The sequence below is a fragment of the Cavia porcellus genome, unplaced genomic scaffold (assembly GCF_034190915.1).
Source record: "Cavia porcellus strain 051 isolate PalLab524CR breed Dunkin Hartley unplaced genomic scaffold, mCavPor4.1 scaffold_3, whole genome shotgun sequence".
In the NCBI taxonomy this organism is placed as follows: domain Eukaryota; kingdom Metazoa; phylum Chordata; class Mammalia; order Rodentia; family Caviidae; genus Cavia; species Cavia porcellus.
Window position 1 is genome coordinate 19,938,356 of NW_026947486.1, and position 25,864 is coordinate 19,964,219.

The 25,864-nt window shown below is 40.5% G+C and overlaps 1 protein-coding gene across 2 annotated transcripts in view; it reads left to right on the plus strand.

Annotated features, from left to right (window-relative positions):
• Positions 1–5,493: 5,493 nt before the first annotated feature.
• The window catches only part of Tbc1d25 (TBC1 domain family member 25), a 29,657-nt gene continuing 9,286 nt past the window's right edge, over positions 5,494–25,864 (plus strand). Inside the window, exons 1-3 of one of the 2 annotated variants that reach the window (XM_003462583.5) lie at positions 5,494–5,736; positions 7,218–7,327; positions 8,438–8,592. In XM_003462583.5, the coding sequence (XP_003462631.2) occupies positions 5,614–5,736; positions 7,218–7,327; positions 8,438–8,592 (388 nt within the window). In that variant the 5' untranslated portion in view covers positions 5,494–5,613. Of the gene's footprint in view, positions 5,737–7,217; positions 7,328–8,130; positions 8,235–8,437; positions 8,593–25,864 lie in introns of those variants that run through there. The other variant, XM_063245801.1, reaches the window with a different exon arrangement.

A 25,864-nucleotide genomic window follows, 5' to 3' on the forward strand; every position in this document is an offset into this window, starting at 1 on the left:
GATCACAGGCATGTGCTACCATGTCCAGCACTTAGTTTATAGTCCTCTGATCACATCTAACAGATGTCCCATCAGTGACTCCCAGACCCTCAGCATGCCTGGTCTTCCAGTCCAGGTTTCCACAACAAAATGCCAGAGACCAGGTGGCTTAACATAAATGTATTTTCTCTCAGTGCTAGAGACTAGACGGTACACGATGAAGGTGCCAGCAGGTTTGTTTCTCCCAGGGTCTTTCCCCTTGCCTTGTTGATGGTCACCTTCTCCCTGTGCGCTCACACAGCCTTTCCTTTTCTTTGTGCTGTATACCCCTGGAATTGCTTTCCCTTATAAAAGCACTAGTCTTATTGGATTAGTGTCCAACCATTAGGACACCATTTAATTTTTTTTATTGTTACCGGAGATCAAACTCACGACCGTGCACTTGCAAGGCAGGCACTTATGCCACTGAGCTAAATCCCCAGCCCCAACCGTTTAATCTTAATTACCCTTAAAGACCTCGTTTTATGGAGGTTAATGCTTCAATATACACATTTTTGTTAGTTCTATAACATTCTCCATGGCTCAAACCATTGACTATATCATTCACATATGAGACATATTTCAGAGTTCCCAACACTCACATCACATACACCCACCTACCTCCCATACACACACATCATAAAGCCTCTTGACTCCTAAATTGTCCCACAGATAACCTATAACTGACTAGTTTTTATTTTTGTTTTTGTCTTTTTCATTTTTATCGGTACCGGGGATCAAACTCATGACTGCCTGCTTGCAAGGCAGGTGCTTATGCTGCTGAGCTAAACCCCCAGCCCCCTATAACTGACTCTTAAGGACCATCTGCATCAGTCACGCTACATACCCATAGCTAACCACACAGGCATCCATCACTCACCCTAGACTTTATCATTCACCCCTCAGGACCCTACCACTCACCATCAAATTCTTCTTCACTTGCCCTGAAAACTCCATAATTCACTCACTCCCTAAACCACCTCATCACTCATACTCCATCCCTGAGCTCACAGGCCCATGGATCATACATCCTACAGATTCCCCCATAGTCAATCCTATAGACACCCCACAACTCACCTTGCAGAACCCATCACTCACATCGTTTACCCCTGAGTCCATCTCTCACTCCACAGATGATCCCTTATCACCCTACTTACCATCTCTCAATCCATACTGCTCCCCCAGTCACGGTGTACACGTCACTCACTACAGATGCCATCAGTCACCCCATACCGCCCCTCACATATCCTTCAGACCACCTGTCATTCACCCACTAACTCCATTTCCCCTGCAGAACCTCCATCACTTTCCCAACAGACTTCCTATTATTACCACGCAGATATTCCAGAATCACCCTAAGACTCCTTCATCGCTCACCCTGAAGAGTACATTCTTCATTTCATAGTGAAGGAATTAGACCGCCACCATCCTTGTCAGAGACCCCTCTAAAACGCCCTCTCCAGCACAGCTGAGCCTGGGGACTCAGAACACTCAGTCCTGCTACTGACAGTAGCCTCTGCTCCCCCGAGCTTCCCCAAGCCTCATCCCTGGGCAACTTTGTCCTGCTGGCTCATGCTCTCTCCAGCCTTGACCCTGGCAGGAGCCACAACCCCTTCTTACTGAACTCTTCCTCCCCGGGACCCTACAGAAGACCCCATGACCGGGACCAGAGCAGCTGGCCTGGTGTCTATGGCCAGACCGGTCCCTTTCAGGCTTGTTCTGCAATGAACCTGTCCTGTTGAGCCCCACCTCTGCTTCTGCTCCTTTTCCTGACACGTAGTCTATAGAACAACTGGAGTACTTGAGGAATTCTGAAGAGATGGCAAAGAATAAATAATAAGAGGCAGGTATCTGAAGCCTGACTTCAGGTGACCTGTGTAAAGCAGGGCTTCCGTTTAGATGATGGCTCTGCTCAAGTCTGCAGTAGAGCTTTGTAGAAGTGTCTCATTGTGAAGGTTAAAGCCCTATATAGTCTCACCTCAGTTTCTTTCTCATCTCATGTGCTTCTACTTGTGCCATCATCTAATTAAAGCCACACTGACTTTGATCTGCTTCAGTTACAGTAGTCATAGCTTGGCCCTTCTGCCCACTGTACTACCAAGTCTCTGTGCCACTTACTACTTTTGCCCTTAAAGTTTCCCCCGGACTTCTGTAAAATACTACTACTACTAATACCTACCTTGTAGTTTTCTTTTTTTCCTGTGATACTGGGTCTTTTTTGTAAATTTAGGGCTTCTACATCTCTAGCCTTTCCTTTACTTTCGAGACAGATTTTTGCTAAGTTGCTAAATTGCTCGGGCTGGGCTTAAGTTTGTGATTCTCCTGCTGGAGCTTCCCAGAGAGCTGGGATACAGGTATGAACCATCACACTTGGCTCTTACAGGTTTTTATTTTTCTTTTTTGTCATTGTTGTTGTTATATATTTTTGAGACAAGGTCTCTTGTGTAGTTCAGGCTGGCCTTGAACTCACTATGGAGCCCAGGCTGACATCAAACTCACAACAATCCTCCTATCTCAGCCTCCTATCTCAGTGGTGGGATAACAGGTGTGTACCACCACATCCAGCTCTTACAGGGTTTTCATACAGATTAAATGGACTGATACATGTACTGTCTAGCATATAATTTGTATTTGTCAAATGGAAGAATGAACAAACAAATGAAAGTTCTTGGGAGTATGGTAATGGCCTCTTTTTTCATCTCCTTGAATTTCTAGCTTCCCATCCAAAACTGCACAACCAAGACAGAGGAATCTGACCACATCATACCACTAACTGTGCCCCAATGCTCTTAGGATAGACTCCAAGCCTCAGGCAAATGATTTGCTTCCCCATCTCCTGATAACTGAGATGAGAAGCAGGTTCAGTCTTGTTTCTGCTAGAAAATCCAGCAGTGCTATAAGTATTTTTGACTCCATGTGTATGGAACAAAGAAAGAGGCATAACAGATAAACTTCTAGCTTTCAAAGACAAATACCCATTAATTACAGCTAATAAATATGGAAGTATTTGATTAATGTAAATACCAAAGCAACAAATTATTTTTAAAATATGCTGAAATGGAATAGCAAATTTGTCTAAAATATAATTTTAACAGTAGCATCTGTAGGAGACTGCAGTAGCTGAAATCCAGTCATTTTACAACACTCCTTTAGGGGCTGGGGATTTAGCTCAGTGGCATAAGGGCCTGCCTTGCAAGCAGGCAGTTGTGAGTTCGATCCCAGGTACCGATAAAAAGGAAAAAGACAAAATAAAAATAAAAATAAAAAAATATAACACTCCTTTGTTAGAAATAACATTTATGGGGTTGGGGATTTAGCTCAGCAGCATAAGCACCTGCTTTGCAAGTAGGCAGTCGTGAGTTCGATCCCTGGTACCGATAAAAAAAAGAAAAAAAGAAAAAGACAAAAAAAATAGAAATAACATTTGTGCCTGGTACCAATAAAAAAAGAAATAACATTTGTGAATTGAGTTTGGTGGCACAATGCCTATGATCCCAGCGTTTAGGCTAAGGCAGGATTGCCATGAGTTCAAGACCAGCCTGGGATACACAATGAAACCCTGTCTCAAAAGAAAAAAAAGAAAGAAAGAAGCCGGGCATGGTGGCTCACGCCTGTAATCCCAGCACTCGGGAGACTGAGGCAAGAGAATCCTTGCAAGTTCGAGAGCAGCCTGGGCTACAAAGTGAGCTCAAGGCCATCCTGAACTAAATAGCGAGACCCTGTCTCAGAAAGAAAAAAAAAAAGGAAGAAAGAACATTTGTGTGCAGGTATGGTGGCACACACCTATAATCCTACATTTGGGAGGCTAAGGCAGGAGGATCACCAGGAGTTTTAGGCCAGATTGGGCTACATATTGAGTTCAAGTCCAGCCTGAAGTACATAGCAAGACCGTGTCTCAAAAACAACAATAAATAAATAAAAATTTTAAAAATAACATTTGTGTCTGGAATACACCTGTAATCCTAGCACCAGGAGGCTGAAGTAAGAGAATCACTGCTAGTTCAAGGCCATATTGAACTATACACATAAGGAGATACTGTCTCAAAAAGCCAAAACAAGAAATATATATCATTTGTAAGGGTGCCTCGTATTTTCTCCAAATCACATGGATATTATACAAAGAAGAGGGAGAGAATGCTTTTTTGCATGTGGCCATAACTTTTCTCAAAAGAGCATAAGATATGTTCAATCTGCTATCCAACATTAGGGGACACACAGGGTTTTGGTTTTTCTGTTTTGATTTGACTGTGCAGTGGTGCAGATCACCAACACCTTACACATGATAGGCAAGCACTCTGACACTACACTACAGCCCCACTGCAACACACACTGTTTAGTAACTGGACTGACCTAAACATGTCGTGAGAATTAAAACAAAGGCAAACTTTATTCTTATTTATTTTTGATACAGGGTTTCACTATCAGTTCAGGCTGACCTTGAACTCACAGCGATCCTCCTGCTCAGCCTCGCAAGTGCTGGAATTACCAGGCATGCGCCATCATGCCTAGCAAATTTTATTTTATTTTATTTTTTGTCTTTTTCGTTTTTATCGGTTCCAGGGATCGAACTCACAACTGCCTGCTTGCAAGGCAGGCACTTATGCTGCTGAGCTAAATCCCCAGCCCACAAATTTTATTTTTTAGTTTGTTTGCTTTTATGATTTTTTTTTTGTCTTTTTCCTTTTTATCTGTACCAGGGATTGAACTCACGACTGCCTGCTTGCAAGGCAGGTTCTTATGCCGCTGAGCTAAATCCCCAGCCCCTGTTTGCTTTTAATGAAACAAGGTCTTGCTAGCCATTTCAGTTGAATTCACTATGCAGCTCAGGGTGGCCTCAAACTTGCAGCAATCCTCTTGCCTCAACCTCCTAAGTGATGGGATGACAGGGGTATGCCACCATGCCCAGCAACAAATGCAAACTTTATAAAGCTAAAACCACAGTCCCAAAGCTTTAAGAAATAAAAATCTGTTGGACTGAGGAAAAATAAAGGTCTAGGACATAGGGAGTAAATAAAATGACCTTCAGTAATTTAATGAATTCTAATGAGCATTACAGAAAGTGCAAATATAAATTTATTTGCAGTTAACTTTCACAAGACGTAAATTAGTCTTAAAAAGACCCTGGAGAAAGGTTTTCATTTACATCCTGCGGATTAACTTAAAGCAATGGTCACAAGTATTTGAAACAGATGACATCATCTATCAGCAAAGGACCAGGTCAATTTGGGGAGGAGTGCGGAGTATTGACGTCATCGCGCTGCAGCTTCTTTTCCCACTTACTGATCCCCAACACCGGAAGTAAACTGCCAAAATAAGCCATCTGACTGGGGGAGGCGGGGACTAAGGGAGCGCCAGTATTTCGTCAGAAAAGAAAAAAAATACCCGGCTGTGGAGGGCAGGGCTTCGGGCAAGAAGAAGATTAACGCATGCGCAGTGACGGCCTTCGGCCAGGGCTAGGTGGGAGGGGAGGAGGCAGGGACGTATGGCACTCTCTGCGCCTGCGCTGAGGCGTGAGGTGGGGCTCGCGAGCTCCCGTATTGTAAGGTTCGCGCAGTGGTGGGGGGCAACGGTTGTCACCCTGCCGCGGGTGGCGGGATGGCGACGGCCTCCGGGTCCTCCGACTTGGCAGGCTCTGGAGCGCCGGCGCCAGGCGGAGGAACCCAGGCGGCGGCAGTGGCCGAGGAGGAGGAACGAGAGGTGGTACGGGTCCGAGTCAAGGTGAGGCCGGTGGTTGGTCGGCCAACCTACCCAGACTTCTCAGGGGAGAAAGGCGATGACTGACTTATGATGGCGGATGGGACCTGTGATTTGGGGCGTTACCTGAGGGTTGAGGCTTGAGCGCGGGGTAATGGGGGAACTGAGGGTGTGGGATTTAGGGACAGGTCCTAGTGGGATAGAAAATGGAGAGATGGGGTCCTGTGGAGTGGATGGGTGGGGCTTCTGTGGAGGGGCGGGGCTGTTGAAGGAGGGGCCGCAGTCATAGAGAGGTGGTTCCCTAATGATTGGGGAGCTATTACTGTCTCAAAGGGTCTCTCTGAAGTCAGCCAACTAATAGATGTTGAGAATGCATTCTGGGAGGGTGCCAATCTTTCAGTCTGTGTGCTTTTGGGGATGAGACAAACTGCTAAATAAGATACTTTGTGAATACTTGTGAATACTATGAGAGAATAAGGAAAAAGGTTATGAACTAGGGAGTCGCGTTAGCCAAGATTGACAGGAATCGCCAGAGGAAATACTGAAGGGGCAAGGACCTGAATAATCAGCAGTCAGTCGTATGCATGGGTGGGGAAGACAGAACCACAAGGGCAAAGGCTTTCAGGTGGGGTGAGCTCGGCATGCTCCTGTAGGTTACCATATTGGTGGAACAGTGAGAGAAGAGTGGTAGGCAGTAAATCGGGGGTCAGAGGGGGCCAGCTGTCGAGGGGCCTTTGGTGTGTGCTCTGAAAAAGAAAGCTGTTGCAGAAGTTCCCACAAGTAGTGACTGAGGTGGTGACATTGGCAGTGATGAGAAGAGGGTAACCGATGACTTAAGTGTAGACTTCTAAGGTAGAGGTTTGGAAATTCAGAAAAAAAGATGGTGTCTGTGCTGTGAGCGAGGCAACTTATGGAAGTGTGAAGGACGTTCCAGGCAGAGGAATCAGCACACACAAAGGCCTGGGGGAGGGTGTGTTCATGGTAACTTGTAAAAGTTTGGTACTACTACAGTATAGCAGGAGCTGGCTGGAGCCCTTTGGTTCCATTTGCTGGGGACTCTGGTTGCTTTAAAGAGAGTTAAGTCAAAGACTGTTGTAAATAGATGTGCCATATTTGTTGGTGTGGTGGACTGCTTTACTTATGGCCAGACTACACATGCTGCTGCCAGCCATATCCGAAGTGATGTAGAAGGGGTAGATGCCTGCACTACTGGAGTAGCTTCCTCCTCACTGAACCCCTTCTACCTTTGCCTCCCAGTATGTTTGCACAGCAGCCATAAAGATCCTGTTAAATCCAAACTCAGGCTACAACCCTCCTCTGCGTAGAAAGTGCTCATGGCTTCCCCAACTCAGAGCAAAAGCCAGAGTCTTTGCCATGGACCAGAATTCCTAACTCAATCTGCCCCCAACCCTCTCTCTGGCTATGCCTTCCATCACTCTGCACTTCCTTCAGTCTTCACCATAGTGGTGTGACACTCATAGCCTACCCATGTCTTCTCTCTGCAGAAATGTGAGAGTTTCCTGCCACCAGAGTTCCGCTCTTTTGCTGTAGATCCCCAGATCACCTCGCTGGATGTGTTACAGCACATCCTCATCAGAGCTTTTGACTTGAACGGGTGAGTGGGAATCCTGGAGACCAGCCAGTGGACCACTTACCTGAACAGAGATTGTCTGGTTTTTGTTTTTGCTTATTTGATAGAGTTTATGTTTGTTTGTATTTCTTTTTTGTTTTTGAAACAAGTTCTTGCTGCATAGTTCAGATTAGCCTTGAATTCATAGCAGCCCTCCTGCCTCAGCTTCTTGAGTGCTGAGATTAAAGACATGTGCCAGCATGCCCAGTTTGTTTTTATTTATACTACAAAAGTCCCACAGTAAAAAGTGAACTGTCTACCTACCTGTCTATCTTGGGGTATATGGGGAAGTTTGCTTATAGGATAAATTCCTCCCAGTGGTATTGCTGGACTAGTATGTGCTTTTTAAACTTTCAATGGTTATGTATAAAATGCTGTCCAGAAGTTTTACCAGTTTACAACTTGCTAAGCTGCAAACAAAATGTATGTTTCCCTTATGCCCTCACAAATAGTGGCTACTATGAAACATTATAAAATTTGCCAAACTGATGGCTGAAAATTTAGTTTCTCTTGGGGATAGATGTGATGGTTATTTTGTGATAATGGTTGTTTTGAAGGACTACATGCACAAAATAAATAAGATGTTGATTTTTTAATGGTAGCAAATTTAAACAGTACAGAATTGATGGGTATTTAGGATGTTTCTGCAGTAATTATCAGACAACATACTTCTTTGCATAGTTGCACAACTATAACTCAAGAATATTTAGTTATTTGACTTTTGGGCATAAACATTTTTGTTGTGAAAATTAACAAACATGCACATTGCTTTATTTTTTATGTAATAGAAAGGCTGCTTTCTTCCCACTTCTATCCCTCAACTACATTGTTCCCATCCCTAGAGGGGACCAACATTTTACCAGTTTTCAATGTGCCCTCCAGATATAAGCAGGTGTGTATCTGTTTCTATGTTTGTGTAACAAACTGGATATAATGACCTGACCTTGGACTGCCCACAATCCTTAGCAGTAGTACCCAGCAGATAGTAGTAAGTTGTTTTCAGTACCTTCCATATTACCTTCCTTGTTGTAGAAACTGTCTCTGAGGCTTCCAAGGTACTAGAGGCTCTAAGAGCTCCCTGAATCCTATGTCTAGGAAGAAGAACTTTGGCATCAGCTACCTGGCCCGGGAACGGCTAGGACAGGAAGCTTACCTGTCCCTCCTGTCTGACTGGGACCTCAGCATAGCTTTCACCACCGCCTCCAAACCTTACCTGCAGTTGCGCGTGGACATTCGGCCCTCAGAGGACAGTGAGTATGCAGTGCCCTGGAGTGTTGCTCTGTGAGCCACCTTTCTAGCCTTGAGTGACTCCGTACCTCCCAGTACCCTTCCTCAATAGACTGAGCAGCAAGGTTTTCCAGATTCTAGTTCAGCTACTGGGCTGCAGTTTCTTTACCTGTAAATTAGAGATTATGGTCGCTTTCTTATCCCTCAGACACAATACCTGACACCTGAAGTTTAAAGAAGAATTTTATTTTGTTTCATGTTTCAGAAATTTTAGTCTTTGTATGGTCAGCAGCATGGTGGAAGGTCCTGGGCAGTAGAAATCTGCTTCATCTTGTTGGCCAGGAAGCAGAAAGTGAAGGGAGGAAGATCTGCCCTCCCATGTCACACCCACAATGATCTGCCTCTTCTCACCAAACCCCACTTCTCAACACCAAGCCAGCTGTGACACCCCATAATCCAAGCACCTGCAAGCCTTAGCTTCTGAGCATGTGATGCTCTGGGGGGACATCCAGCTATAAACTGTAACAGTGAGTCCCAGCACTTGGGAGGCTAAGGCAGGAAGATTGCAGGAGTTCAAGGCCAGCCTGGGTTACATAGTGAATACAGCCTGTACTACATAGCCAGACTCTGTCTCAAAAAAATTTTAAAAACCTCATTGGTATTTTAGGGTTATTTTGAGGATTAAATAGGGAAATTCATATAAACTGCATAACTACATCATAGTGAATAATCAGAAGGTATTCACTCTAATGATAATTATACCATACTATTTTGGTTTTTTGGTACTGGGGATCAAACTCAGAACCCGTGCTTGCAAAGCAGGCGCTTATGCTGCTGAGCTAAATCCCCAGCCCTAATTATACTATACTATTACAGCATATAACCTAGTAAGATATAATTATCTGATGCACTGTAAAGTTATAGCTACAGTCCTGTACAGTTAGATTATAATGATGTCTAAACATCCCAATGCTAATCAGGATAATGGTAGTAGTGTTCATTTATTTGCTTCTTTGTTTGTATTCTTGCTCACTCATTTGTTTCCTTGATTTCTCATCACTTTCTCTTTTTTCATTTTTGTTTACTCAGTTGCACCTTTGCTGTTCACTGTGAGCACAAAAAAATTAAGACATGGCACCAAAACTTTGATTATGGATTATACATTAAATAGAAATAATATTCTAGTGGTGCTACATGCCTATAATACTAGCACACAGAAGGCTCAGTCAGGAGGATCATGAGTTCAAGACCAGCCTGGACTATATGGCAAAAACCTGTCTCCAAAAAAGAAAACAAACAGACACAACAAAAACAGATATGGTGGTGCATGTCAGAAATGACAGGCTGAGGCAGGAAGATCCCAAGTTTGACCTCAGCTGGGGAAACTTCATGACTTGCAAGATCCTGTCTCAAAATAGTAAAAAGGACTAGGGACATTTCTCAGTGTAGAGAGCTTTGGGTTTAATCTCTAGTACCACAAATAATAATAATAAAATTTTAGAGGCCAGATTTGGTGGTGCATACCTATAATCCCAGCACTTGAGAGGCTGAGATAGGAGGGTTGCTGCAGGTTTAAGGCCAGCCTAGACTACATGGCATGACCCTGCCTCAAAAACAACAACAATGAATAGTAATAAAATTTTAAACACTAGTACTCTATCAGTGTTAGGTTACTTAAGTATGTATCTTTGTGTTACTATAGCAGAGTAACACTGCCTAGGTAATTGATAAAGAATAAAAATGTATTTCTCGCAGTTCTGGCGGCTGTGAAGTCCAAGGTCAAGGCATTGAGAGGTTGATTGGTGAGAAGGTTCTTGCTGTGTCCACACATTGTAGAAGGAATAAAAGAGCTCAGAAATGGTGTGGTACTGCCCACCTATAATCCCATCACTCTGAGAGGCTGAGGCAGGAGGATCGCTGCAAGTTCCAGGCTACCCAGGCTATATAGTGAGTTCAAAGACTGCCTGAGCCACATAGCAGGACTCTGTCTCAAAAAAAAAAAGAAAGAAAGAAAGAAAAGGAGCTCAGCTACTACTTTGATTTTCTTTTCTTTTTTTTTTTTTTTTTTTTTTTTTTTTTTTTTTTTTTTTTTTTTTTGGTATTGGGGATCAAACTTACAACCTTGTGCTTTGCCAGGCAGGGCTTTACAACAATGGGCTAAGTCTCCAGTTGAGCTACTACTTTGAAGATAACAAAACACAATATATTAACCATTGTTAATGTATTATTTTGTTTTGAAATTCTGTATCGTTTTTATTCTTTTTTTAAAAAAATAAGAATGGAATGAATACTGTGTCTTCATGTTGCAGAAAAACAGAAGAGTAAACTCCCAAGCTATTTTTTATTTATTATTATTATTATTAGACAGGGTCCTATTTGTTTACTTCACATTGGCCTTAAATTCACTGTAATCCAGGACTTGAACTCTTGACGTTCCTGCCTCAGCCTCCCAAAGTACTGGGATCACAGGCATGTACCACTATGCCTACCTCTCAAACTTTTTTAAACAAGGATTCTGATCCCACCTCTGAGGGTTCCACATATTAATCATCTCTTAATGATAGTACCTCTTAATTGAGGTTGGGTATTTCTTATCTGAAATGCTTAGGGCTGGAAATGTTTCAGATTCACAATGTATTTAGAGACTTTCAGATGAGCATCCTTATTTAAAAACCCCAGCTAATTACAGTGGTGCACACTTGTAATCCCAGCACCCAGGAGGCTGAGGCCAGAGGGTTGCTGTGAGTTCAAGGCCAAACTGAACTATACAGTGAGACCTGGTCTCAAAAAAAGAAGGAGAATGCCCACTATCACACTGACAATGAAGTTTTCATATATAAATTTTGGGGCACACAATCTATAGCAGAGTGGTAATGGTATGATAGCTCTTAGAGGAAAATGTCTTTGTTCTTAGGGAAAACACAGTCTGAAAGGATAAAGTGTCATGGTATCTGAGGATAATTTGACAGAATGTTCATATGTAGAGAAAGTGAGAGCAAATGGGGTGACAAAATGTTAATGGGATCCAGATGAGAAATGTATGGATGTTAAATGTTTTTTTTTTTTTAATCGGTACCGGGCATCGAACTCACGACCACCTGCTTGCAAGGCAGGTGCTTATGCCACTGAGCTAAATCCCCAGCCCTAAATGTATTCTTTTTGTTTAACTATTGAAGTTTATTTTTAAAATTTGTAGATCTCACTTTTTCCTTTTTAGACCTCATTTATTATTAAGAGTAACAAAACTTAAATGATGTTAAAGAGCCCATGACAATGAGGGATTTTCCAACTGGTTTCATCTAATGGAAGATGAAACTTAGTATCAATGAACAGAAAAATATCTTTTTCCTGTTTAAATCTGAAGATCTGGGCCCTGAACTGTTCTGTATTGTGTTTGGGGGGAGGAGGATTTGTCTTGTATTTTTTTTCTTAATTCACTAATTTCTCTTTAGTGTTCCAAATTGGGAATAAATATAACAAAACTACTTCAAGGAATTGTTCACAAATCGAAGCATCTGTGTAGCTTTTAAACAGCTTCTCAGGCTTCAGCCCAGACCTACTGAATCAGAATTCTTCAAGGGTTAAGAGTCTCTTTTTCAGTCTCTTTCCTTTCTCTCCCTACTTCTCTTTCTCTGTTTCTCTTCTCTAAATCTTTCCACGTAATTCTGATGGCTATTTGCTGCCTGCTTTTTAGATAAGCAATGGTTGTTATCTATTTTATTTATTTATTTATTTTTAAATTTTTATTTTTAATTAGTATGTATTAGTAGTATTTATTGTAGTACATGATTGCATTCATTTTGGGGAAATGGTACATGTACATAACATATCAGGTTTTTTTTCTCCTTCCCCTCCACACCTGTTTTTTCTTTCTTGTTTTTTGCCAGTGTCAGATTTATTTATTTTATAAAAATCTTTATCAAGTTATTATCATAAACACAGGTTAACAACCAGACAGACCCTACTAACAGGCCCAAAAATATATAAAACTAGGTTTGAAATTTTTTGAAATAAAAGTTATAGTGAAAGATAGACTCAGTGAAAGTTATAAAATAAAAAGTTATAGTGAAAGTTATAGTGAAAGACCAGCCTCAGGATGCTCATGTGTCTACTAGGATAACTAAAGCATTTTATTGACATCAGAGTAACATATGAATAGCTAATAGAAATTTAACACTGCAGCCACTGTCTGCACATATTCTTCTGTGAATTATCAGAATAATCTTACATGGTAAGTGCCTTAATTACTTGCTTGTTGCTGGAACAAAACATCTGACACCTGCAAGTTAAAGGAGAAAAGCTTTCTTCTTTTTTATTTTATTTTATTTTATTTATGTATGTATGTGTGTGTGCGTGGTGGGGATCAAACTCATGACCTGGCGCATACCAGACAGGCACTTATGCCACTGAGCTAAATCCCCAGCCTGAAAGGTTTATTTTAGCTCAAAGTTTGTAGAGGTCTTAATCCATGATTGCCTGCATCAAGAGAAGGTGGTGTGGCAGAAGATCAACAGTCCATGGCATTCTGACAGGAAGCTTTTATTCCATATAGACTGTCATATGTTTGGTACCACTCACACCCAGGGTGGATATTCTATTTTCAGCAAATCTATTTAGCCACACCTAGAACCCTGCTAATCCAATTAAGTGGTTAATCTAGTATTGCACTCATGATCCAGTATCACACACACACACACACACATGATACAGTCACTCCCGTAAAGCTCCACCTGTGAGTACATGACACTTTTGGGGGACATCTACATGCAAGCCATAATATTAGGGGTTGTCGCTTTCCCTAATTTATATATGAGAGAATGGTGGCTAAGAGAGGAGACAGGACACATCTAGGTTACACAGACAGTAAGGTAAGGGGCAAGATTTGGATTTGGGCAGTAAATAAATAGGTTTGAGCTCTTGTTCTTAACCACTTGACTTTATAATTTGTGTTTGTTAAGATTGGCAGGATAAGGAAAGAATATGAGTCAGAAAGAAACAGAGACAAGCAGGGAGACATTAATGTTTGGATCTAAAGTGGCTCTCAGGGCCAGCTGATGAGTTTTTGGAAGATACTTCATTAGTGGATTAGTCTTTTAATAGATTTATAATTTGATGACATTATTGGAAAATGAAGGAAGCTTACAAGGTGGGGCCTAGTTGAAGGAGTGGGTTTTGGGGATGTGACTTGGGGACTTCATGTTTTTATAGTCCCCCAGCCCCTTGCTTTTGATCTCTCCCTCTATCTCTCTTTCCTTCTCCTGCCACCCCCCACCTCATCCCACTTCCTGGCTGTCAGACAGCAAGAACCTTTCTTTCACCAAACCCTTCTTTTTTAAAAATTTTTTAAATTGATACATTTTGATATACATAATGATCCATTCATCAGAGAATTTGGACCTGTACATGATATATATCTTGCTGCTGCTTTTATTCCTGTTCTCCCCTCCCTCCAACCCCTCTTTCCCTCCTTATTTACAAAAGCTTTCTTTCCATTTTTTTTCCTTTTACTCGTTTTTTCCTGTCCCAAACTTCCTTTTCCCCTCCCCCCTCCCTTGTTCCCCTTCTGGCTTGAACATTTTCTTCTTATTTCCCAATGTCTAAGCCAGGCATGGTGGTGCACACTTGAAATCTCAGCACTTGGGAGGCTGAGGCAGGAGGATTGCCACAATTTTCAGGCCAGCCTGGGCCACTTACGTCACTTAAGGAGTATGGACTCAAGGTGCATCGAGAGTATCATTTTTTACACTTGAGATGTTTCTAGGAAAATGGATATACCTTGAGACTGTACTTCTAAGTAACATAAATTGGACATGTGTGTAAATGCCGCATTGTTTCTTTGTTGTGAGAAACTAAAAGTGTACGTAAGAGCCATAATGTATAATAAATATTGTCAAATAAGGAGAAAACGTTCAAAGGGAACGGGAGAGGGGAAGGAGAAAGGAAAGAAGGGAAAAGAAAAAAATGAGCAAATATGGAAACAAAGTTTTTGTAAATGGGGAGAGGAAGAGGGGTTAAAGAGAGGTTAGGAGAATGGAGAAAAATAAGTTGTGTCATGTACAGGTGCAAATTCTCTATGATGAATGTAATTCATTATACATATCTGAAATGTAGTAATAAAATCTGATTAAACAAAAGATTATTGTTCTTTGTGGCAGAGTAAAATTCCATTGTATTAACACACACACACACACACACACACACACACACACACATCTGAGCTGAGGATATAGCTCAGTGACGCAAATGCCTGCCTAGCAAGCACAAGGTCCTGAGTTTGTTTCACAGTACCAAAACAAAAACAAAGAAACCCTTATATCTTTATCCATTTACTGGTTGGTGGGCACTTGCGTTGTTTCTAAAATTTAGCTGTTACAAATTGTGCCACTGTCAACATGGATGCATAAGGGGCTGGGGATTTAGCTCAGCAGCATAAGCACCGGCCTTGTGATCAGGCAGTCGTGAGTTCAATCCCTGGTACCGATAAAAAGGAAAAAGACAAAAAAAAAATGGGTGCATATATCACTGTGCTGTGATGCTTTTCATTCTTTCAGGAAGATATCAAGAAGAGGAATAGCTGGATTGAATGGGACCTGTAATCCTAGTTTGTTTTGTTGTTGTTGTTGTTGTTTGTCTTTCTCCTTTTTATCGGTACCGGGGATCGAACTCAAGACTGCCTTCTTGCAAGTCAGGCACTTATGCCACTGAGCTAAACCTCCAGCCCGGTAATCCTAGTTTTTTGAGGAATCTCCACACTGATTTCCACAATGGTTGCACCAGTCTGCACTCCCACCAGCAGTGGAGAAGAGTTCCTTTTTCCCCACATCTGTTGTTGGTTGATTTCTGGATGATAGCCATTCTTTCTGCAGTGAAATGGAAACTCAGCATTGTTTTAATTTGCATCTCTTGAAAGACCAGTGACAGTGAACTTTTTTTCATATATTTATTTGCCATTTCTACTTCATCTGAGAAGTGTTTATTCATTTCACATGCCCACATTTGGATTGGATCTTTAAATTTGGGGGGTCTGACTTTTGAGTTCCCTATATATTCTATTTTTTTTATTTAAGGAGGAAAAGAAAAAAAATAGAAAAAGGGTACAAGTTATGCCGAATTTCAGAAAACAAACAATAGGAAATCACTAGTTAATAAATTACATATTGTTATCTTAGAAATAGTTGTTCAAGTTACAAAATTAAGGCATATAAAGTGGATTTTCAGACAGTGAGACTGGAAACAGTTTTGTTCAATGATCCAACTCAGTAATATGGTTATCTATTTTATATACTTAAATATATATGCAGTTATAATCTTTAGAGCACTTTCTTTTCCTTTCTCCATATATATTTTAAATATTAGTCCTGTGTCTGAGGAACAGCTGGCAAAAATTTCCCACTATGGTTGTCTCTTCACTCTTGGTGATTTGCTGTGCAAAAGCTTTTTACTAAGATGAGATCCCAGTTGTTGACTCTGATATTTCCTGCGCACTCAGGGTTTTGTTCATAAAGTCTTTGCCTACACCAATGTCTTCAGGAGTTCTACCTATTCTTTCTTCCAGCAGATTTAATGTTCCTTTTTAATATTTACATCTTTGATCCATTTTGATTTTAGTTTATTGCATGGTGAAAGATATGAGTCTTGCTTTAATCTTCATTATATGGAAAGCCAGTTTTTCTAGCACCACTTATTAGAGGCTATCTTCCAGTGAAGATGTTTGTCTCCTTGTCAAAGATAAGGTGGCCGAGTGTGTTTGGAATCAATACCAGGGATCGAACTCACGACTGCCTGCTTGCAAGGCAGGCGCTTATGCCGCTGAGCTAAATCCCCAGCCCCCATGACCACACATGCAGGCACTTATGCTGCTGAGCTAAAACCCCAGCCCCAGTTTAGAGTTATTTTTGCAATTGCTAATCTATTCTTTTGATCCTCACGTGTACATCTGTTGTTTTATTTTGCTTTGATTGTTTTTTTGAGACAGTTTTTGCTATGCAGTTCAAACTGTCCTTGAACTCATTTTGTAGCCCAGGCTGGCCTTAAACTCACAGCATTCCTCCTGCTATTGAAATTTTTATCAGAATTGCATGAAATTTGTATAGAAATTTTGCAAGTATGGCCATTTTCACTATATTTTTCTCCCTACCTAAGAAAAAGGGATATCTTTTTTTTTTTGTCTTTTTGAAACAGGGTCTCACTATGCAATTCAGACTGGCCTTGAGCTCACTTTGTAGCACAGACTGGTCTCAAATTTGCAATAATCCTCCTGCCTCAGTCTCCCATGTACTGGGAGTACAGGCATGTACCATCATGCCTGTCTTCATTTTCTGATACTCTCTTTAATCTTTTTCAGAGTACTGTAGTTTTCCATGTAAAGATCTTTTACTTCCTTTGTTAGATTCATTCCTAGATACTTCTTTTTCTTTTTTTTTTTTTTTTGTCAGTCCCAGGGATCAAACTCATGACCATGCACTTGCAAGGCAGTCGCCTATGCTGCTGAGCTAATCCCCAGCCCAGTATTTCATTTTTTTGGATGCTATTGTGAGAAGTTTGTTTCCCTGATTTCGTTCAGTGAGTTTGTGTACAGGAAGGCTATTGATTATTTTTTGTTTTTTTTTTAAGCTACTGAATTTTGAGTATTTACACTATTGAATTTGTGAAGTATTTTGCCTTTTTAAGACATAGTTTCACTATGCAGTTCAGGCTAGCGTCAGCCTCCCAAGTGCTGGGGTTATAGGCTGGCATCACCATACCTGGTTTACATTACTGAATTTAGTTATTAAATCTAGAAGCCTTTTGTAGAGTATCATGTTATCCACAAATAATGATAATTTAATTTCTTCCTTTTCTATCCTTGTCTAATTGCTCTGCTAATGTTTCCAAAATTTATTAAATAAGAGTAGTGATAGTATATACATCCTTGACTTGTTCCTGATTTTAGAATGAAAACTTTTAAGTTTTTGTCCATTTAGTGTGATGGTTGTCATAGATGTTAGTTTGTCATAGATGTCTTTTATCATACTGAGAAGATTATCTGTTTTACTTTTCTGTAGGATTTTTACTGTGAATGAGTATTGGACTTTGTCAAATGCCTTTTCTGCATCTATTGAGATGATCATGTGGATTTTGTCCTTGGCTCTGTTAATATGATGTATTATATTTATTGATTTGCATATGTTGAACCATCCCTGCATCCCTGGGATGGATCCCACTTGGTCATAGTGTATAATCTTCTTGATGATTTGCTGCATTTTGTTTGCCATTATCTAATTGAAGATTTTTGTGTCTGTGTTCATTAGGGAGATTGGCCTGTAGTTCTCTATTTTGGTTGGATCCTAGTCTGGTTTTGGTGTCAGGGTAATGCTTGCTACTTGGAATTTGGCAGTATTGTTTCCCTTTCAATTTCATTAAAAAGTTTGAGGCATAATGGCATTAGATTCTCTCTAAATTTCCTGTAGAATTCAGCAGTGAATCCATCAAGAGCTGGCTTTTATTGGTAAGTTTTTAATCACATTTTCATTTCCATTGACTGATAATGGTTTTTATGGTTTTTATATCTTCTTGATTCAGCTTTGGTAATTCATGTGTGTCTAGGAATCTGTCCACTTCCTCAGTGTTTTCCATCTTACTAGAATACAGGTTCTTGCCAGTTGTGGTGGCATGCTCCTGTAATACCAGCCTTTGGAAGGTTGAGACAAGAGGATTACTGTGAGTTCAAGGCCAGACTGGGCTACATAATGAGTTCAAGGCTACAGAGCAAGGTCCTCAAAAAAAGAAAGAAAAAAGAACACAGGTTCTCAAAGTAGGTATTGATCATTTTCTAGATTTCTGCAGGATCTGTTGTGATTTCAACCTTTTAGTCCTTTTTTTAAAAATTTTAAACAAAATAAGAAAAAAACAGTAAAACAGTTTCAAAACAGGCTAGTAGAAGAGTAATAATAATCAACACATTGTATATTGTTATATTCACAGTAATTGTTCAGAGTATAAGACATAGATATGAAACATTCAGAAAATTACTAGCACAAAACTTTCATTTAACACCCTTTTCATTCCTAATTGCATGGATTTGAGTCTTACCTATTCTTTTTTGATTAGTTTGGCTAAGAGTTTGTCAATTTTATCTTTCAAAGAACCAACTCTTTGATTTGTTGATTCTTTGTGTTATTTTCCTAGTCTCTATTGCTTTAATTTCTGCTATATTCTATAGTTTCCTCCTTCATATGAGCTTTGATCTTGTCTTGTTCTTCTAGAAGCTTGAGGTTCAACATTAGGTTGTTTATTTGAGCTCACTCTGTTTTTCTTTCCTTTTTTTTTTTTTGGCACTGGGAATCAAACTCAGGATCTCGGGCTTGTCAGGCAGGTGCTTGTGCTACTGAGCTAAACCTCCAGCCCCTGATGTTGTGGGATGGAACACTGTAAGTGCCTAGTAAGTTCACTTGTTCAGAAGTTTGTTTCAGTTCTGGTATGTCTTTGTTGATTTTTTGTCTAGTTGATCTATTTGTAGCAGTGGGGTATTGAGCTCCCCCATTATAACTGTATTAGTGCTTATTCGATTTTTCTGTCCGTTAGTATTTGTTTTATATAGTTGGGTGCAGTGGTAATTGTTATATGTATACTTATGATGATTGTTTTCCCTTCCTTTTGGATTGTCACCCTGAATTTTTTTTTGGCAAGGATTGTTCCCTTTATAAGGATATAGTGACCTTCTTTGTGTCTCTTCATCAGTCTTGGCTTGAAATCCACTTTGTTTGCAAATAGAATAGGTACCTCTGGGGTTTTTTGTTTGGTTTTTGAGATGGTCTCCCGGTAGCCCAGGCTGTCCTGAAACTCATGACTGTCCTCCTGTCTTAGCTCCCCAGTGCTAGGATTACAGGTGTGCATTGCCCCCTGTAAACTGCTTTTTTCAGGTTTCAGTTGCATGGAGTATCCTTTGATGCCATCTTTTGACTAAGAATTTCTTTTTGAATTAAACATGTTTCCTATATTGTTGGATTTTACTTCTTGTTCTATTCTGCCATTCTGTTTCTTTTGATGGGTGTATTGAGACCGTTTACATTGGTGGTTATAACTGATATAGGTTGACTTGTCATTGTCATATTATTTTCCTGTTGTTAGTTCCCATTTTTCTTTCTCTATGTAATTGTTTGCTTTGCCTGGTGGGTTCATTCTGTTGAGATTAATGGAGTTATAGTCTTTGTTACCTCTTTTTAGAATTTCCTTCAGAACATTTTGGAGTACTACTTTGGCAGTCATGAATTTCTTCGGTGTTCTTTGTCGTGGAAGCATCTTATTTCTCCATAAATTTTGAAAGTTAGTTTTATTGGAGTGTATCAATCTGGGTTGGAGGTTGTTTTCTCTTAGAGCTTGAAATACCTCATCCCAAGCTCTGCTTGACTCAAGGGTTTGTATTAAGAAGTCTACTGTGATTCTGATGGGCTTTCCTTTATAGGTGATTGATTTCTTTTCTCTTAACAGCCCTTAATATTCTGTTCTTGTGATGAATTTCTGGAATCTTGACTATTGTATGCCTTGGTGTAGATTTAATTTTTTGGTCATGGCTAATTGGAGTTATGTATGCCACACTTATCTGCATGTCAAATACTTTTTCCATGCTTGGGAAGTTTTCTGTGACTACTGTGAACCAGTTTTTTATGTCATTTGTGCTGTCTCCTGCTTTTTTCATTGACTCCAGTTAATCTTACATTATTCTGTACATCATCTAAGTGGGTTGTGGATTCATGGCCCCTTGTTAGATTTTATGATCACTAATCAAAATCTTGTCATCTTTATCTGATATTCTGTCCTCACAGTGGCTCATTCTGCTATGTATATTTCCGATAGGATTTTTAATCTCCCGCATCTCTGTTCAAATCTGTTTTATGGATTCCATTCCTTTTCTGTGTTAGGCATTCATAGTTTCCATCATTTTCCTAAGCTCTTCTATTTTTTTATCTGTATCTGATTTAGAGTTACTAAAAAATCTTCCATTATGGTCACCATCTGTGTAGTTATCTGAGAAATTATTTCCGATTTGATTTTTTTCTAGAGCCTCATTCCTGTGCTTTATTACTTCTGCTGTTACCACAACAGAAGAGTTCATTCAGGTGGGTGGCTTTCTAATTGTTCCACCTCATTGCCCATGGGATTCTCTTTGGTGAGCTGGAAGTCTGGGCTTGCATCTTGCTTAAGTATCTTCTTTATTTTCTTTTATTTTTAGTTTAATTCCTGAGCTGGTGCTTGTAAATTGCTTATGGCAAGTACTTTTCAGAGATGTCTTCCAGGTATATCTGGCTTTTGTGTTTTGAATCTGTTGAAAGTTTCTACTCTTCCAATTTATGGGTGATGAGAAGTTACTGCCTATATGCCCTAGCTCCTAATTCTTTGGCACTGGCCTACAGTAGTGTTTATGCCTCTTAGACAGTCTCAGTCTTGGCATACCAGGAAGAACAACTGATTAGGATAATTATGTCACCTTGACTAAAGTAATATTGACAGCAATAATAATAGCATGAAATACAGCCTAGAAAATTTTTCTCCTTAAATTAAAAAAAATATAAACTCTGATATATTTATTTGCTATTTTTAACTGTATGCACTCAGTTGTGTTTATATAAATCTAAAACAAGTCAGAAAATTATAAACAGTAAATGTTCCCTTGCAGTTTTACCTTCAGGGGAGAAAATTTAAGAGTGGCTAGGGGAAAAAATAGAGAAATAGAAGAAGAAGAAATTAGAAGCAAGGCTAGAGGACAAAGGACAAGTACATGAACTTTGGGGAATTGATAAAGAAGACAGGAGAGAATACAGAAGGAAGAAATATAAACAACAACAGTACAGAAAAGAACACAACCTATAATGAATGTTTGCACTTATTTAAAAACGAGAAAAAATGGCCATTTTAGGGTATGTCTTTGCTGTCCGACAGAGTTGGCAGACAGAGCCCAGATCTGTGTTGATTAACCGCAGCAAGCCAAGGATAGATTTACGGCAGGGCATCAGGTAATCTCAGTAAGCTTGCACCTTAAATTCCACCAAAGTTCAGGCTGATCTGTCGGTAATAGGCTGGAACCTTATTAGTTCACTGTGCAAAATTCCATGTGCCTCCTGCTGGTTTGAATTTAATTCTGCCTCACCCTGGCACTAGGAGCAGCTAGATTAAGCCAGCCTGCTGCTGCTCTGAGTTCTAAGCTCAGTTTGTTTTCTCTCCAAGATGGCTGATAGCCAATTGCCCTCTCCTTTGGACATCTGAACCCAAATACTTCACCAGCCACTGTAGTCCACTAATCCATTCCACTGGTGCATTTTTCCATGGAGGCCTCGGGTCACCAATAGTCACCATGCATCTTTAGGTTCAACCTGCTCTTTCCATGCAGTATATCCGGACCCAGGAAAAAAGTGCTGCATGTCACCTCCTCCTCCTCCTATGTTGAGGTCTCTCTTTGGTCTCCCCATAGGCTTCAATTTTTGCTTCAGACCCTTGCAGGGTCCCTGGGACGAACTTCCTTTCATTTTCTCTTCCTCACATTGCTATATTCCCACATCTAGACACCAAGTCTCAAAGAGGCCATTTCTCTGCTGTTCACCACTCTGCTCTCTTCCCCGAAGTGCACCACTATACTCTCCAGCAATAATGTTATGCCCACCATAAGCTAAAGTAATGGAGCCAGCAGACCAAGGATTGAAAGCCCTGAAACTATGAACCAGAATAAACCTTTCTTCCTTTCAGTTGGCTTCTCTCAGTTACTTTTGTCACAGTGATGTTAAGGTACAAAGATACAGAAAAGGAGAGATAGCTGGGGACATGTTACCTCTTCCGCTGCATCAGTGACTTAGATCAGTCACTTAACTAATCCTCAATGCCTCTATTCCTCATCTGTAAAATAGGGTAGCACGCTTTCAGTAGAGGAATAGATCTGTCTGACTAATAAACATATGAGGAAAACCACAGCTACCTTAGAACTGAGAGAAATGTCAGTAGAGCAGAGAGAAACAAAGATGCTTGTCTCTTTGGCAGAAGCACATTTTATTTTTTTTTTATTTTTTGTCTTTTTGAGACAGGGTCTCGCTGTGCAGTTCAGGCTGGCCTTGAGCTCACTTTGTAGCTTAGACTGGTCTCGAACTCGCAGTGATCTCACAGGTGTGAGCCACCATGCCTGGCTGGTAGAAGCACATTTTTTTAAAGGAGGATTGCCATGAGTTTAAGACCAGCCTAATCTTTATAGGAAGACCCTTTCACAAAAAAAAATATTTCTAGCTGGGCATTTAGCTCAGCGGCATAAGCATCTGCCTTGCAAGTGTGCAGTCGTGAGTTTGATCCCTAGCACCAAAAAAATATATATGTGTGTATATATATATATATATATATATATACATATACACACTTATAAAAAGCATCTACTTTGTGGTTACTGGTGAGGCAGTTCTCTCCCTATTGTTTCCAGGGGTTTTTTTTAAGAGTCTCACTATGTATTGCAGGCTAGCCTTTAATTTGTAGTCATCCTCTGTGCTGGGATTAGAGCCATGTCCCACCATACCCTGCAGAAGTTTTAATTGTGGAAGATTTTTCTTTCTTTTTGTCCCTCTTTTTTTTTTTGAGACAGGGTCTCCACTGTACAGTTCAGTTCAGGCTGGTCTTGAGCTTACTTTGTAGCTCAGGCTGGTCTCAAATTTGCAATGATCTTCTGGCCTCAGCCTCCCCAGTGCTAGGATTACAGGCATGTATTATGACACCCGGCTGTCTCCTCCCTTTTCTGTGGTACCCGGAATTCAACCCTATTTAAATTTTGAAATGTGGTCTTACTAAATTGCCTGGGCAGGATTTTAATTTGTAATCTTTCTGCCTCAAGTTTCTAGAATGCTGCAATTACTGACATGTGCCACCACGCCCAACTGGAAATTTTTTCTTGAGTATTGTCATGCACTTACTATTCATATTTAATTGAATTAGCTTATCATTGCATTAAAATCTTTTTTATTTTAAAGAGAAAAAAAAACAAGAAAAATACTGTTCGAGACATTTGATGTCAAACCAAATGGAAGTCTCTTTGCAACAAGACATTGGAAGACAGCTGTTTATTACATTGACTGATGGAACCAAGGCCAAATCATCAGCCCTGACTGAATGGAACAGAGATTTATATACATTTTGTAAACAGGAAGTACAAAAGCTGATGGCAGGTTATCATATAACTGGTTACATGAATTAAGTCATAGGTTTTCAGGCCAGTTTGTTCAGGGCAGGTTAGTTGGTGGGAGAAAATAGAGAGGGAGCTGGGGCTGAGCGGATGGTTGAAGCTAAGCATGTCCTTGACTAGTTTATCTCAGTTGGACAGTCCTTGAAAATAGAATATGTTTATATGTCAGACAGTACAGGTAGTCTAGACTGAGTCAGGTCGGACTGTCTCAAAGGTAGAGCTGACGTGGTCAGTCAAGGCAGACTGAATCTAATGGTCTAACTATGTGGTGGGCTGGGTGAGCACATCTTGTTTCAACAGAGAATGAGAATTTTTAACTCTTCTATCAATACAGAATTTCATAACAATAAGAAATTAACTGGCTAATATGTTGTATATTATTATCTTCAAAGCAGTTGCTCAGTACATTAAAATCTTGATTGAACCAGGTGTGCTATACACCTGTAATTTCAGCACTCTGCACTGCTAAGGCAGGAGGACTACAAATTGGAGCCCAGCCTAGGCAATTTAATGACTTTGCAAGACCCAGTCTCAAAATAAAAAATAAAAAAGGGATGGAAATACAGCTCAATGTGATGGCCCACAGTTCAATCCCCAGTGAATGAAAAAAATTAATATAGTAAAATCCTGATGCGACTTTAATTGGTGCTGCATTTTGTGTGTAGTATTAGGAATTGAACCCAGTGCCTCTCTTCCACTTATCTCCCAGACCTTTTTATTTTATTTTACTATATTTTATTTTATTTTTATTTCTTTTTTTGAGCCAGGATCTGGCTGTGTAGTCCAGGTTGGCCTTGACTCATGGCAATGCTCCTGTCTCAGCCTTGCAACTACTGGGACTACAGGCATATGCCACTATACCTGGCCTTTTTTATTTATTTTGAGAAAGAGTCTCTCTGAATTGCCCAAGCTGGGCTCAAACTTAGGAACTGATACAACCACTTGAATAGCTGGGGTTATAGGCATGCGCTACCAAGTCTGGATTAGAGTTTCAGTTTTTAATGTTTAGGGTTTTTTTTTTTTTTTTTTTTTTTTTTTTTGTCTTTTTGAGACAGGGTCTCGCTATGCAGTTCAGGCTGGCCTTGAACTCACTTTGTAGCCCAGGCTGGTCTTGAACTCCCAACAGTCCTCCTGCCTCAGCCTCCCAAGTGCTGGGATTACAGGCATGAGCCACCACGCCCAGCTCCGTTTAGGGTTAATTTTTTGAGACAAGGTCTCACTATGTAGTCCAGGCTGGTATTGAACACCCTCTATCCCAGGCTGCCCTTGAACTCATGTCCTCCTGCCTGAACCCCACTGTCTTGTCTGTCCATCTGGCTTTCTATCTGCCTGTCTTTTCAATTCCTGTATAACTGTGTGTCCATCTTTTTGTCTTTCTGTCCTTTCTGTGTTTCAGTCCACCTGTCTTTCCATTTTTTCTTTGTTTTTATATATCTGTCTATATATCTTGCTGTCAGTCCATCCATTGATCTGCATCCATATTTCTGTGTCTTTACCTTCTTCCTGAGACACAATATCCGACACCTACAAGTTTAAAGAAAAAAGGTTTAATTTAGCTCAGTTTGTAGAGGCTTCAGTCCATATTCTGGTGGTTCCAGGCAGGGTGGCATAGCAGTGGGGCATTGCAGTGTAGAAACAGCCCAGCAAAGCACACCAGCAAGCACCAAAGCAATGAGCCTCTCTTTCCCTCTTTATTCTATCCAAGCTACAACCCCATTGGTGGGTCCCACTCACAGCCAAGATGGGTCTCCTGTAAATCTGTTCAGCCACAACCAGAACTATGCTAATTCAATCAGAGGGTTGATTAGGTGCCTGTGATCCAGATTCACACCTAGATCCAGCCACCTCTGGGCTCATGAGGCTTCAAAGGAACATCTAGATACAAGCCCTAACTCCAACTGTCTGTATATCCTCCTGACTACATCTGTCTGTCTGTTTGTGTTTTTGTCTCTCTTTGTTTTTCCATTTTTCTGTCTCTTTGTCTTTCTGTCTCTTTTTGTTTTTCAGTCTGTCTTTCTGTTTTTTGTCTTTGTGTCTGTCTGAGGTTTTGGTTTGGTTTGGTTTGGTTTTGAGACAAGGTCTCACTATGCAGTTCAGACCGGCCTTCA